Here is a 16592-nt window from a genome sequence, read left to right on the forward strand (position 1 = left end):
TGACAGCCTGGTACAAAGGGATTTCACACAGTAGTACAATGCAACATGACAGTACAGAAGACGACAAAAAGCTTTTGCAGTTCCCACTTAAGCTAGTAGGACGCTGCAGAAGGTAATTACAATGACTACTATGTGAAGGGGAGGCACTGCTGTGAACACTGGGAATTGGGGGGGCATCTTTTGTGACTACTAAGGAAAGTGGCAGCTGTTAGTTTGTATACTAAATGGGAAGTAACTACTGGAATAAAAGGGACTGATAAGTGCACTGCTGTTTGTAATTAAAGGTGTGCCATAGGGCCCTAAGCACTTTTTGCCTATAGGCTACTGACAAGTAAATGCAATATTGAGTCTATTTGTTTTTTTGAGGGAAGGGGGATGTATATCACATAATAAAGCCAGACATCAGGCCATCCGAAATGTTAGTATGCATGCAGGAAAATGTCTCATTGAGGCCTTGTGCAAATAATTTATCAGTTGTCAAAAGTCTGTTCCCAGTCCAGCTATGTAACTTTGAGCAGAATCATAGAATCAGATGAATAGTTGATTTAGAAAAATCTAAAATGAGTTTAGATGAAAGTAATTAGAAATGGCAATTTCAGAGCTAAATACATAGTTGTAGAATGTATTTGAAATTTAGAGGCTAATATCCATCTTAACATTTTCAATTATTCACCAGCCCCCACACTCTTCTAGGAGGGATATTGAACCATCTGGTGGACACTCTATGATTTACAAACTGATTTTTTGGGGGATTAGATATGATAGTACAGTATTTTTGTTTCTGTCCACTGCTGTTTTCTAAATTTAATGACACATCAAACATCAAATGAGTCCTGATGACTAATACACTGATATTGTTGGGTCACACCTTTAGTGATGGTATTATACCACATTCAAAGACAAATCAAATGGACTACTTTTTTGTTCAGTTTCTTAATAGCTATTTATGACACAAAATAAAACACTGCTATTTTTCTTATTTTTATTAGTGGTCTACAACCATAGCAAGTTGCACATAATCTACTGGTTTATCAATGTAATTGCAGTTGGTCATGAGGTTTTAATGTGGACACCACCAACATGTTTGCAGACATTGGTCACAATGAGATTACAGATGAATTCCTCCACAGAGACCAATACGGAGGCAGAATAAATGAATACCGGCACATCCTTCAGCACCCAAACCTTGTCTTGGACCTGTAGAAAAGAACATTGTATCATGTAGTTGGTTCACATGGTTCATTTCAAAGTACAATTTAGATGATGGGTAGTGTTGAGTGCGAATATTCGAATAGCAAATTTTTATCTCGAATATCGCAATTTCAAGAATTCGCGAATATTTAGAATATAGTGCTATATATTCGTTATAGCGAATATTCATCATTTTTTCCCTTCTGAACACATGATTCCTCCCTGCTTTCAATGAGTCATTGGCCCACAAGCAACTTAAGCATGGAGGAATCTTGACTTTAGATGGGAAAAATGACGAAAAAAAGATAATATGAATATATAGCACTAAATCGAATATTCGCCTTTTTTTTTTCAATCTCAGTGAGATTGTGAAAACTCAGATCCGATTGTAAATTATAACCCCCAGGCGTTCCCATGGTGACGCTTGTCGGGAAGGAGTATGCCGAAGTGGAAAAACTGTACAGATTGAAAAGAAAAAGACGAATATTCTAAAAAACTAATATATACGATATAGTGCTATATATTCGTTTTTTAGAATATTCGTAATATTCTAAAACAAGAATATATAGCAATATGGCGAATATTTGAAAAAACAAATGTAGAGCAATTTAGGTAATATAGTGCTACAGTCCTGATCAAAAGTTTAAGACCACTTGAAAAATGGCAAAAAATCTTACTTTACATTGTTGGATCTTAACAAGGTTACAAGTAGAGCTTCAACATGCAACAAGAAGAAATGAGAGTGAGACAAAACATTTTTTGAGCATTCAATTAATTGAATATAACGATTAAACTGAAACAGGCTGTTTTTCAGCTGATCAAAAGTTTAGGACCACATGCCTTTAAAAGGCCAAATCTGTGCAAAGATGTAGATTCATTGTCATTTTCTGTCAGGTAGTCACACGTTGTGATGGCAAAGGCAAAAAAACTTTCCCTTTTTGAACATGGTCGGGTTGTTGAACTGCATAAGCAGGGTCTCTCACAGCGCGCCATCGCTGCTGAGGTGGGACGCAGTAAGACAGTCATTTGGAATTTCTTAAATGATCCTGAGGGTTATGGAACAAAAAAGTCAACTGGAAGACCCAAAAAAATTTCATCAGCACTGAGCCGGAGGATCCAATTGGCTGTCCGTCAAGACACTGGACGATCCTCGACCCAAATTAAGGCCCTTACTGGTGCTGACTGCAGCCCCATAACCATCAGACGGCATCTGAGACTGAAGGGCTTCAAAAACAATAAACGCCTTCAAAGACCTCGTCTCCTTGAACGCCACAGAACTGCTCATTTGGACTTTGCAAGAGAGCACCAAACATGGGACATTGAAAGGTGGAAGAAAGTTTAATTCTCTGATGATAAAAAATTTAACTTTGATGGTCCTGATGGTTTCCAACGTTACTAGAATGACAAGCAGATCCCACCTGAAATATTTTCTACGCGCCACAGTGGAGGGGGCACCATAATGGTCTGGGGTGCTTTTTCCTTCAGTGGAACAATGGAGCTTCAGGAAGTGCAGGGGCGTCAAACGGTGTTGCAGAGAGCATTCCTCATGACTGAGGGCCCTCGTCTGTGTGGTAACGACTGTTTTTTTCAACAGGACAACGCTACAGTACACAATGCCCGCAGGACAAGGGACTTCTTCCAGGAGAATAACATCACTCTTTTGGCCCATCCTGCGTGTTCCCCTGATCTAAATCCAATTGAGAACCTTTGGGGATGGATGGCAAGGGAAGTTTACAAAAATGGACAACAGTTCCAGACAGTAGATGGCCTTCGTGCGGCCGTCTCCACCACTTGGAGAAATGTTCCCACTCAACTCACGAATTTTTGAAGTGATAAACAATAACGGCGGAGCTACTCATTACTGAGTTCATGTTTGGAAGTTGGATTTCTGTTTTGGGGGGGTTTATTTTTTTTTTTGGAGGTGTGGTCCTAAACTTTTGATCAGCTGAAAAACAGCCTGTTTCAGTTTATTCGTTGTTTTCATTAAATTGAATGATCAAAAAATGTTTTGTCTCACTCCCATTTCTTCTTGTTGCATGTTAAAGCTCTACTTGGAACCTTGTTAAGATCCAGCCATGCTAAATATGATTTTTTGCCATTTTTCAAGTGGTGTTAGGCTACTTTCACACTTGCGGCAGTGTGATCCGGAGGGCAGTTCCATCGTCGGAACTGCCCGCCGGATCCGCCGATCTGCCGCTGACTGACAGCATTTGTGAGACGGATCCGGGTGCGGATCCATCTCACAAATGCATTGCAAGGACGGATCCGTCTCTCTGCTTGTCATGCGGACCGACGGATCCGTCTTGTACATTTTTTCACATTTTTACCGATCTGCGCATGCCGGAGCGACGGATCCGGCATTCCGGTATTCTGAATGCCGGATCCGGCGCTAATTCATTCCTATGGGAAAAAATGACGGATCCGGCGTTCAGGCAAGTCTTCAGTTTTTTTCGCATGCTTTTTTTCGCATGCTGCGGTTTTCTCTTTTGCCTGATCAGTCAAAACGACTGAACTGAAGACATCCTGATGCAAACTGAACAGATTACTCTCCATTCAAAATGCATGGGGATAAAACTGATCAGTTCTTTTCTGGTATAGAGCCCCTGTGACGGAACTCTATGCCGGAAAAGTGTGAAAGTAGCCTTAAACTTTTGATCAGGACTGTATAATCTTCTTTGTCTAATAGTTGTAATTTTTTCTCATCTGAAGTTCAGATTGGAAAAAAATGACAACTATTAAAAAAAACGATTATAGCACTATATTACCTAAATTCTATAGTGCTATATATTAGTTTTTGACCAACGCCTTTATTGAGCGTGCAATATTCGCATATTACGCGATCATTACCTTGCTAATTTTTAGAGTAAAGAAAAATCTAGAATATAACGAATATTCAAATTCGCGAATATTCAATGAATATTCTACAAAATATTTGTGAAATATCGCAAATTCGAATATGATCCCTGCCGCTCATCACTAATAATGGGCCGAAGCAATACTTTCACATCAATGTTTTTTGAAGATATAAACCATCATGGCTTTGTCTGGTCTGCAAATAGTGTATCCAAGCAAATAAAGGTGGATACTCCATTTTGGACCTCCATCTATTAGCTATGTTGGAAAAGAACTACTGCACAAAAATAATAATTCAGAGGAGCTGGCATATCAGACATTTTATGATTTAAATAGGCGCCATGTAATGCCTATTGTCACCTTCAGGCACTGCAGGACCAATACACCCTTCCTGCTGGGTTCCACCAGAGACTACAACTGATGACTTGGTATGTAAGCAGACAGACATCATGTAATCAGCTTATTACCAGGGAACCTTTTACCAAAAAGAGTTTCTTCCAAGTAGACAACCCTTTATGTTTTAATTGACTAAGGTATATGGAAGTAAGACACACTATACTTGGCCACAAGACAACCCTCTATGTACTCACTGGAATATTCCCGAGCCCAGTAGGTTGGAATTCCCCAGCAAAGGCTTTCCACGGCGTTACCAAACTGGGCAAGATTGTTCACTTGCTGGTTGGTCACAAAGTAATGTTTGCGCAGCTCTTCCAGGTCTTTCCTCTGCTCCTGAAGCAGTAAAATAACATCATCATCAACAGCTTGTCCATAAATGTACAAATTGTTCTAGCATTGCATGAGCCATTCTAATGTTGGGAACCTTGTTGTCTATTATCACATGCAGGTATTATGGAGTTATATTTCTACCTCCTTAAAGGGTTTATCTGGTGCATCAAAAACTTTAAAAAGTTTTTTTTTTAAACTGGGAGCACTTTACAAATAATAAAATAACATATACTCACCAAACCCCAGCTGGTCCAGCAGTGATGCTGCTCTGTTCCCACCACTCTCCATTTACTTCTGGGCAGTAGTGACGTACCATCAAAGCATGTGACCACTGCAGCCAATTACCAATGACACCACTGAGACTATTCACTGGCTGCAGCGGTCATATGCTTAGGCAGAACCCAGACATAAACAGAGAGCAGCAAGGAATGGAGCAGCAGCACTGCTGGACCGGTGGTGGCTTAAAGAGTTTCTAGCCTTTAGGCATACATGTTTATGAACTAGACCACCCCTTTAATATAACTGAAAAAAGACCTTTCAGTGTCAATGTAATTGCTATTCTACTAGTAACCATGGGACCATAGGATCATTTCAAGGGATTAAAGGTCTCACGGCAGAAATCACCTGCAGTCGTCCTCAACAATTATTCTAGAAGTATTTAGGGGATTTAAGTCCAACTTTTACAGGCCATGCAAATTTAGGAAGGAGGTCAAGTAGGTCCCAATGTCCTTCAAAGTATCCTGTTTTTTTAAGGAGGAATATTTACTCTTTTGGTGTGAATCCACTCATTTATTCGTCCAAGGCCTGGGAAGGTAGCAATATCCATGTGAGCCAAGACACAGATTCCTTTGTAGGGCATGTGGTAGGCAACAATGTTCTGGAAGCAACGAAGACAAAGTATCTTTAGGATACACCATAAATATCAGAGTGGTGGAGGAATACTCTCACCACTCCTTCAGCTGTTTAAAATGGCTGCATCACTCATGTGAGTTCTGCATTACATTTTTTCTGTAAACCCCTTTAAGAAATTGCCCACTGGCTCATTCACCTTCCCCTTAAAGCCATGAGAGACACTCTTATTATTATTAAGAAATGAACCCGAAAGGCACCCCAAACACTTACCTGGCTGTAATCAAAGACGGCATTGGCTGACTGTCTTCCAGAGTAGACATTAAACACAGCAATCTTGACTTGCTCATTGACATTCACAGTGTGGTATTCGTTTTCTCCATTGTATCCTGTGCTTTCGAATTGGAATGACTGAAGGACATATTTATAACATGAAGTTATGTATGGCATATGTATGTATGGCGGGGTGACAGACATTAGAGGACACAATATTATCCTGCTTGGATGATAACTGTTGTGGCCTTCTTAATGTTTCACACACAATTTACATAATTGTTCTGTCACTTTGTAGTCCAAGTCAAAAACAATAACTGAGGCTACTCGGCCATATATAGGCACTTCTACATAACTTGGGGGCATCATGCTCCAGCACAAGGGGTCTTAATAAATGACCCAAACTGTCTCTACCCTTTTTATAAAGAGCAGAAAAGCTCCTATGTGTCTGTAGATCTGCTACCCCCCACCCACCCCTTTTCAGCTTTCTGAGCTTCCTAGAAGAAAAGATAGTGGAAAGTAAGAGAAGTGAGGTCACTACACACAGTACTGGCAGATTCAACAGAAGGGAGATGTCCCCTGTTTGTGAGAGAAATGCATCTAGCTGTGCAAGTGAAACAGGGAATAATATAACTGAGGAAGACATTAGGAAAGCCCAAAAAAGACCTGCTCCTTCACAGTTATGATTCTATAATGTAACCGAATTCCACCACCTGGAACCGAACCTGAGTTCGGTACAAAGGTTTTTTACAGTAGAAATTAATTTACAAAGTTATTACCTGAAGTTTCGCGAGACTTTGCAAAGTAATAACTTCGGCTCATTGTAGCCAATACATTGTAATACTGTTCGGAGAGCTTGCTCCATACAGTATTCTAACAAATGTTTATACGAATCGACTTCGTATGAAGCATCCGAAGTCGATTCGCTCATCCCTAATGATAAGTGTTAATTATGGGTAGATGAGCAACTCACTCATAATTTGACTTTGGTTTGATTCAGCTGAATCTGTCAATCGATTTGATTGGGTCCGAATAGATTCTATCTGAATAGAAGCTGCTCCAGTTGACCAATTTATGTATGAGGTCTCCTAGGACTCTAAGGACTTTCTGAGGTCTCCTATTATATATTATTCTCCCTTGTCCCTCCCTTTTCTTCCTCTCTCTTCTCTATCAGTAGATCTCCTTACTCCAACATTGACCACTAACGCCTTCTTTCAAAGATGTCGACAGCAAACCTGGGCAGATGCTAGCACCCACTGGGCTTTATGGGACCGTGAGGATCTAGGATAAACATGCATGTTATGTCATATGTCAGGCCGACAAGGACAACTGTGAACCTATCCCAATACATATGGCTTGCCATACCATACCTATATTATCTGGCTGTGACAGAAATTGGAGGGCCCTCAAAACTAAGAAGGGTTAGGTTAAATGCTATAGAGAATGGACCTCTATAATGGAATGTATGGACAATTTGTTTAGATGGTAGTCTGTTGATGTCCATGCATTCACCATGTTATTATCCAATACTGTATGTGATTTGCCACAAAAGGTTCATAATTTAAGGATTACTATTCTCTTACCTCATCTCCCTGTAGTGGGTTTATGAAGAAGGCCAAAAAGCCCAGGAACAGCAGCTATGGAAACAGGAAAGAAAGAAGAAATGTAATGTAAGGAATTTTCTCGATGCAAAAAATGTATATAAGTAAACAAAGAATAACGATGATGAGAAAAGTTAGCTTGCATGCATGTTTTAGCTGGGGAATGTTCTCTCTGTGCCATTTGGGGGTGATACTATTTGTTTTGTTTTTTCTGACCACCTTTTATCATCATGTCGTTTTTAGGTACTAAATGCCATGCATACATATATGTGTATATATATATATATATATATATATATATACAGTACAGACCAAAAGTTTGGACACACCTTCTCATTCAAAGAGTTTTCTTTATTTTCATGACTATGAAGGCATCAAAACTATGAATTAACACATGTGGAATTATATACATAACAAACAAATGTGAAACAACTGAAAATATGTAATATTCTAGGTTCTTCAAAGTAGCCACCTTTTGCTTTGATTACTGCTTTGCACACTCTTGGCATTCTCTTGATGAGCTTCAAGAGGTAGTCCCTTGAAATGGTCTTCCAACAGTCTTGAAGGAGTTCCCAGAGATGCTTAGCACTTGTTAGCCCTTTTGCCTTCACTCTGCGGTCCAGCTCACCCCAAACCATCTCGATTGGGTTCAGGTCCCCATCACTCTCCTTCATGGTCAAATAGCCCTTACTTTCAAAGTTTTCACAATTTTTCGGCTGACTGACTGACCTTCATTTCTTAAAGTAATGATGGCCACTTGTTTTTCTTTACTTAGCTGCTTTTTTCTTACCATAATACAAATTCTAACAGTCTATTCAGTAGGACTATCAGCTGTGTATCCACCTGACTTCTCCTCAACGCCACTGATGGTCCCAACCCCATTTATAAGGCTAGAAATCCCACTTATTAAACCTGACAGGGCACACCTGGGAAGTGAAAACCATTTCTAGGGACTACCTCTTGAAGCTCATCAAGAGAATGCCAAGAGTGTGCAAAGCAGTAATCAAAGCAAAAGGTGGCTACTTTGAAGAACCTAGAATATGACATATTTTCAGTTGTTTCACACTTGTTTGTTATGTATATAATTCCACATGTGTTAATTCATAGTTTTGATGCCTTCAGTGTGAATCTACAATTTTCATAGTCATGAAAATAAAGAAAACTCTTTGAATGAGAAGGTGTGTCCAAACTTTTGGTCTGTACTGTATATACTAGCTAGAGAACCCGGCTTCGCACGGGTATAATTAATCTATTTCAAAAACTGACCATAGGTTACAGTCCCCTTGACTGACCTCCACCATTCCAGGCCCCCTTAAGAAAGACCTCCACAGTGACTGCCCATTTAACAGTGACTGCCACAGTACCCCGCTCCATTAACAGTGACCTCCACTGTACCCCGCCCCTTTAACAGTGATCTCCACAGAGCTCCGTTCCCTTAAAATGTGACCTCCACAACACCCTGCCCTCTTAACAGTGACCTCTACAGCACCCTGCCCCTTAACACTGACCTCCATAGCGGACCATCCCCTTAACTGTGACATCCACCGTTTCCTGCCCCCTTAACAGAGACCTCCACAGTGCCCGCCCCTTTAACAGTGACCTCCACAGCATACAGCCCCCTTAACAGTGACCTCCACAGTGGCCTGCCCCTTTAACAGTGACATCCACAGCGGCTGCCCCTTTATTAGTGACCTCCACAGAACCCCATCTCCTTAACAGTGATTTCCACAACACCCCACCCCCTTAACAGTGGCTTCTAGACCAATCTGCCTCTTAACACTGACCTCCATAGCAGACAGTCCCCTTAACTGTGATCTCCACAGCAGCCTGCCCCTAGGGTGGCCAGAGGTCCGGTTTTAGGCTCCCTGTATGCCGTCTGGCGCAGGTCACCGACGGACACATGGATGTCATTTTGAACAGCTCACTCTCAGACATCAGCACTGAGTTGTCTGAGCATGAGCTGCAGGGAGAAAGTCATCCTCTCTCCCACCGCTGCAGCTGACAGAAGTTTTTTCTTTCATTTTTTCAATCCCCGTCGTCTGTGGAGTGAGTAGGGGCCTGGCCTAACCAGGTTGGGGGCGTGGTTTAGCTGGACCTGGGGGCAGCACTCCACTCCCTTAACAGTGTCATCCACAGTGCCCTGCCCCTTTAAAGCTGACCTACAGCAGTGAAGAAAAATTGCTGGGTTGTTATGGAAATCTGGTGTAAAACTGTGTGTATTTGGAGAATAAGGGCCTGCGAGCTTCTATTGGCTGATAAGGGTCATGTGACCGTGTGTGTGGCAGTTGGGATATGAGGAGAAAGACCTGCAGGCTTCTATTGGCTAATGTAGGTCATGTAATGTGCCATATTTGCATTTTTTTGGAATATCTCAGGAATGGTAAGTCCTAGAGAGATGGGACCCAGTCTAAAAACTTTCCGGACACCTGATGTACCTGTGTACCAAATTTCGTGATTGTAAATGCAACGGTGCGGATTTCTTTAGCGGACATACACACATATACACACACACACATACATACATTCCCCTTAGCTTTATGTATTAGATATATATGTACAGTACAGACCAAAAGTTTGGACACACCTTCTCAATCAAAGAGTTTTCTTTATTTTCATGACTATGAAAATTGTAGATTCACACTGAAGGCATCAAAACTATGAATTAACACATGTGGAATTATATACATAACAAACAAGTGTGAAACAACTGAAAATATATCATATTCTAGGTTCTTCAAAGTAGCCACCTTTTGCTTTGATTACTGCTTTGCACACTCTTGGCATTCTCTTGATGAGCTTCAAGAGGTAGTCCCCTGAAATGGTTTTCACTTCACAGGTGTGCCTTGTCAGGTTTAATAAGTGGGATTTCTTGCCTTATAAATGGGGTTGGGACCATCAGTGGCGTTGAGGAGAAGTCAGGTGGATACACAGCTGATAGTCCTACTGAATAGACTGTTAGAATTTGTATTATGGCAAGAAAAAAGCAGCTAAGTAAAGAAAAACAAGTGGCCATCATTACTTTAAGAAATTAAGGTCAGTCAGTCAGCCGAAAAATTGTGAAAACGTTGAAAGTAAGGGCTATTTGACCATGAAGGAGAGTGATGGGGTGCTGTGCCAAAGGACCTGGCCTCCACAGTCACCGGACCTGAACCCAATCGAGATGGTTTGGGGTTAGCTGGACCGCAGAGTGAAGGCAAAAGGGCCAACAAGTGCTAAGCATCTCTGGGAACTCCTTCAAGACTGTTGGAAGACCATTTCAGGGGACTACCTCTTGAAGCTCATCAAGAGAATGCCAAGAGTGTGCAAAGCAGTAATCAAAGCAAAAGGTTGCTACTTTGAAGAACCTAGAATATGACATATTTTCAGTTGTTTCACACTTGTTTGTTATGTATATAATCCCACATGTGTTAATTCATAGTTTTGATGCCTTCATAGTCATGAAAATAAAGAAAACTCTTTGAATGAGAAGGTGTGTCCAAACTTTTGGTCTGTACTGTATATGCTTTAATTATTCAGATTTCCTGCATAGAAATAGATATACATTATATTTGTATATTTAAAAGATAATGTCTGGCCCACCTGCTGCCGCCACCACAGGAGGGAGCCTAACAGCTTTCTGCATATTGCTTTAACATTGAACTGAACAATAAGACCGCATGCAGTAAGCCCCCTCTAGTGGTGGCTGTATATATCTGTAAGTAATAAGCTTATGTGCTCCCCCTAGTGGTGGCTGCAGGAAGCCAGCATGTTATGTTTAAAATCTATATCTAAGGCTACTTTCACACTAGCGTTCGGAGCGGATCCGTCTGATGTTTCATCAGACGGATCCGCTCCGATAATGCAGACGTTTGCATCCGTTCAGAACGGATCCGTCTGCATTATTACTTAGAAAATTTTCTAAGTCAGAAAGTAGCCTGAGCGGATCCGTTCAGACTTTACATTGAAAGTCAATGGGGAACGGATCCGCTTGAAGATTGAGCCATATGGTGTCATCTTCAAGCGGATCCGTCCCCATTGACTTCCATTATAAGTCTGGACGGATCCGCTCGCCTCCGCACGGCCAGGCGGACACCCGAACGCTGCAAGCAGCGTTCAGGTGTCCGCTCACTGAGCGGAGCGGAGGCTGAGCGCTGGCAGGCGGATGCATTCTCAGTGGATCCGCCTCCACTGAGAATGCATTAGGGCCAGACGGATGCGTTCGGGGCCGCTCGTGAGCCCCTTTAAACGGAGCGCACGAGCGGACACCCGAACGCTCGTGTGAAAGTAGCCTAAGCAGGAGGTTTGGAGCACTATTTTAGAAAAACCAAGTTGCAGCCATTATAACAAAAAATAAAAAAATATACAAAAATTTAGAAAATGTTTAGATTTTAAACATGCTGTTCAATGGTGGACATTTACTTCTAATCCATACAATGTGAACGTCATTTGCAATTGTAAATTTAACTAAAGAAAACATAAATCTTAAAATGTCTTAAATACTTTAGGGGGGTTATTCAAGATTAAAGAAAAAAAGTCTGACCCATTTTCGTAATCGCACACCTTTTCTATAATCTTACACAACCCCTTTTATTTCTTAGCAAAGGAGCTACATATATTATGCTGGTCACAGGCATTAGAAAATTAAGGATTTCCTGGTCATTTTCATATTCCCTACTACTTTTACCTAATGATCATGCTATTCCTGAGAATAAGCTCTGCTCATGTCTGGGAAAAACAAAAGAGGATGAATGCTGAACTCCCATATGTTAAAAGAGGTTGTGCAGTGGCTTAATACTGATTACCTATCCTAAGGATGCCGTAGGTCATCAATATCAGATTGGTGGGGGTAGTGGCCATTTACTTAAATGAGATCAAGCAGTTGTAATTACACTATGCCGCCTTTACAAAGGAGACTATCTCTTCAAACAGCTAATTGACTGGGATGCCATGAGTTGAACCTCCATCCTGATATTGATGACCTATCCTGGGGATAGGCCATCAATATTAAGCCACTGCACAACCCCTTTAAGATACCAAAATCAGCACAGTGTACTACAAAAATCCAATACATGCACCTATGAACAATTTTGTAAAATCTGAATCCAGGGAATTCTGTCATGTACCTTTTGACCGGTTGGGGTAAGTACTTTGCAAAGATATTTTTGTCTACATCAAAGAGAGTCCAGCATGGAAATCTCCAATCCTAAAATTTGTTGGACATGAAGTGACCCTTGGGCTCCCTCTAGTGTTTAATAACATTGCAGTGGGAAGGATGAGCCTCATATACTGCACATTTACAATATAGTCTGACCAAAGTAAAATATATTCTCCTATACTTTATGTAAGTTTTTGATTTTCAATCCTACTAAATGCCATTATAGTATCAGAATATAGTATACAGATACCACTGTATTACGTGCATGCATGTATTTGCCCCAGCAACTTACCATTGTACCCATTCTCAGTGTTGCTTTCAGATCAGGAATAGAGGGCTGTCGTGTCCTACACTTTTATATGTTCCAGCCAGAACAAATGAACAATGGAGAGAGATAAGCCCTAGTGTTTCAGGTGGTGATACGCCAGAGTAAACCCTACGTGTGGGTGATACATGTTTGTTAAATAGGATTGGTTTAATATTCCACTCTAATGACCCATTCCCTCCATAGATACATTCAAAAACTAGGCTTAAAACAGAACTGCCAACAGAATCAGGGAGTGGAGATGTCATGGAAAATGGAATGAGTGCTTTATTATCAAGGAGAAAATAGGTTTGATAGAAAGTGATGGCCCAAAGAGTAAAGACGTAAATCATAATGTAGTAATACAAACCCATAAATGTTATTAAGGTCTCCTAATCACCACCTGGAATCCAATCAATAATTGTAATAGAAGTATAAATACTTAATTTAGGATCTATAACAAATGCACTTATAACCAGCTAATAATTGGCATGTCTAAAGGTATGGCCACACGATCAGGTTTCTTGATGTATTTTTGAAAACCAAAATCAAGACTGGATCAGAAAAAGAGAGAAAGTATAAAAGACAGATACAGCTCCTCGTCTTTTTTTTTTATTCACTCCTGGTTTTGGCTTTCAAAACTGCATTCAGAAACCTGACCATGTGGCCCTACCCGTAGGTGTGAAGGCTAATAATATTAATTTAAAAAAGTGATTTTGTGGTGCAAAAGTAGTGAAACATAAAAAAATGATAAATTCGGTATCACCATATTTGGATCAACCCACAGAAAAACAATGACAAACAGTGACAGAATTGCAATCAGATAAAAAGTCATATGTACTAGTAAAAACTGCAACCTATCCTAAAAATTAAAAATATTATGTATATGATGATGGAAAATACATCAGATTTTTAATAAAGTGATTTTATAATGCAAACGTAATAAAACATTATAAGTAGAGTTGAGCGAACCGAACTGTAAAGTTTGGGTTCATACCGAACTTTAAGGTTTTCGGCACCCGGACCCGAACCCAAACATTTACGTAAAAGTTTGGGTTCGGTGTTCGGCGATTTTTATGGAGCTTTTTATGGATTTTTATGGAGCTTTTTAAAAGGCTGCACAACATACTACTTGCCCCAAAAGACCATCACAGCCATGCCAACTATTGGCATGGCTGTGATTGGCCAACTGCAGCATGTGAAACCAGCCTCTATTTAAGCTGGAGTCACGTAGAGCCGCCCGTCACTCTGCTCGGAGTAGTGTAGGGAGAGGCTGCAGCTGCTGTGAGGAAGAGATCAGGGAGAACTGTTTTTTGTACTCAGCGATCTACAGCAAAAGTGTTTTGTGGGTGCAGTGCACAATTGTTTTAAGCCTGCCCTGAGCCAACTACTGCTGAAAACAAACTTTTTTTTCTTCAGTTAGTCAATATCAATACATGATCGGCAGCCATTTTATGCAACCATAGTGCACCAGCACAGGCTATCTGCATGTTTGCAAGTCCAGAAATACTGCTTTGGCATACTGGGGTGAAAAAAACCTCTAATATACTGCACATCTGGGATTAGACAAGCATAAGTGACTGTCACATTTAGGCCAGAAATACGGCTTTTTGGTTACTGGGGTGAAAAACGCCTCTAATATATTGCACATCTGGGATTACACATGCATAAGTGACTGTCACATTTAGGCCATAAATACGGCTTTGGCATACTGGGGTGAAAAAAGCCTCTCATATACTGCACATCTGGGATTACACGTGCATAAGTGACTGTCACATTTAGGACAGAAATACAGTTTTTTGGTTAGGGTGAAAAAAAACTCTAATATACTGCACATCTGGGATTACACGTGCATAAGTGACTGTCACATTTAGGACAGAAATACAGCTTTTTGGTTAGGCTGAAAAAAACCTCTAATATACTGCACATCTGGGATTACATGTGCATAAGACGTGCATAAGTGAGTGTCACATTTGGGCCACAAATACCGCTGTCATATAGAGTTAAAAAACAAAAGAATTTGTGCAATACCCTACATCAGGGTTTATATTGGTGGTTAATTATTTTTAACAGACTTAACCACTTTTTACTTTGCTTTGTAAACGCTAACTATGAGGAAAACATCTAATAAGGGACGCGGTCATGGTCGTGGTGGTGGGGTTAGTGGAGCCTCTGTTGCAGGGAGAGGACGTGGCCATTCTGCCACAGCTACACGTCCTACTGAACCTACTACCTCAGGTCCCAGTAGCCGCCAGAATCTACAGCGATATTTGGTCGGGCCTAATGCCGTTCTAAGGATGGTAAGGCCTGAGCAAGTACAGGCGCTAGTCAATTGGGTGGCCGACAGTGGATCCAGCACGTTCACATTATCTCCCACCCAGTCTTTTGCAGAAAGCGTACAGGTGGCGCCTGAAACCCATGCCCATCAGTCTGTCACATCACCCCCGTGCATATGGGGGAACCTGTCTGAGCCTCAAGTCATGCAGAAGTCTCTTATGCTGTTTGAAGACTCTGCTGGCAGGGTTTCCCAAGGGCATCCACCTAGCCCTTCCCCAGGGGTGGAAGACATAGAATGCACTGACGCACAACCACTTATGTTTCCTGATGAGGACATGGTAATACCACCTCAGCACGTCTCTGATGATGACGAAACACAGGTGCCAACTGCTGCGTCTTTCTGCAGTGTGCAGACCGAAAAGGAGGTCAGGGAGGAAGACTGGGTGGAAGACGATGCAGGGGACGATGAGGTCCTAGACCCCACATGGAATGAAGGTTGTGCCACTGAATTTCAGAGTTCGGAGGAAGAAACAGTGGTGAGACCGAGCCAACAGCGTAGCAAAAGCGGGATCAGGGTGCAAAAGCAGAGCAGCCGTCGCCAAAACAGTTCGCCTGCTACTGGCCACCGTCACCAGGGACCGAGCACACCAAAGGCAGCTTCAAGGAGTTCCCTGGCATGGAAATTCTTCACACAATGTGCTGACGACAAGACCCGAGTGGTTTGCACGCTGTGCCATCAGAGCCTGAAGCAAGGCATTAACGTTCTGAACCTTAGCACAACCTGCATGACCAGGCATCTACATGCGAGACACGGGCTGCAGTGGAGTAAGCACCAAGAAAGGGCTCAGGCCCCTCCTGCTCCCGCTTCTGCTGCTGCCTCGGCCTCTTCCTCCGCCTCTGGATGAACATTGGCACCTGCCGCCCAGCAAACAGAGGATGTGCCACCAACAACACCACCTCCGTCACCAAGCATCTCCACCATGTCACACGGAAGCGTTCAGCTCTCCATCTCACAAACCTTTGAGAGAAAGCGTAAATTCCCACCTAGCCACCCTCGATCCCTGGCCCTGAATGCCAGCATTTCTAAACTGCTGGCCTTTGAAATGCTGTAATTCAGGCTGGTGGAGACGGACAGCTTCAAACAGCTTATGTCGCTTGCTGTCCCACAGTACGTCGTTCCCAGCTGCCACTACTTCTCCAGGAGAGCCGTGCCCTCTTTGCACAACCAAGTATCGGATAAAATCAAGTGTGCACTGCGCAACGCCATCTGTGGCAAGGTCCACCTAACCACAGATACGTGGACCAGTAAGCACGGCCAGGGACACCATATCTCCCTAACTGCACACTGGGTAAATGTAGTGGCGGCTGGGCCCCAGGCGGAGAG

At 41.9% G+C, this 16592-nt stretch overlaps 1 protein-coding gene across 1 annotated transcript; it reads right to left on the bottom strand.

Annotated features, from left to right (window-relative positions):
* Positions 1–1108: 1108 nt before the first annotated feature.
* LOC120987090 (gastrokine-1-like) lies at positions 1109–12931 on the bottom strand. The gene is made up of 6 exons (XM_040415726.1): positions 12920–12931; positions 7476–7529; positions 5893–6030; positions 5537–5647; positions 4635–4773; positions 1109–1197 (listed from the first exon to the last, which is right to left on the bottom strand). Exons 1-6 carry the CDS (start codon positions 12929–12931, stop codon positions 1109–1111), a joined length of 543 nt encoding a protein of 180 aa, XP_040271660.1.
* Positions 12932–16592: the final 3661 nt, after the last annotated feature.

This window comes from Bufo bufo, chromosome 1, assembly GCF_905171765.1.
Source record: "Bufo bufo chromosome 1, aBufBuf1.1, whole genome shotgun sequence".
Classification (NCBI taxonomy): Eukaryota; Metazoa; Chordata; class Amphibia; order Anura; family Bufonidae; genus Bufo; species Bufo bufo.

Bases quoted from the DNA above. Each gene is read 5' to 3' on its own strand.
- LOC120987090 (XM_040415726.1), bottom strand. The intron at 5,648-5,892 runs GTAAGTGTTTGG...CGTTGCTTCCAG, and splicing joins CCGTCTTTGATTACAGCCAG to AACATTGTTGCCTACCACAT. The intron at 1,198-4,634 runs GTGAGTACATAG...TCTTTTCTACAG, and splicing joins CTGGGCTCGGGAATATTCCA to GTCCAAGACAAGGTTTGGGT.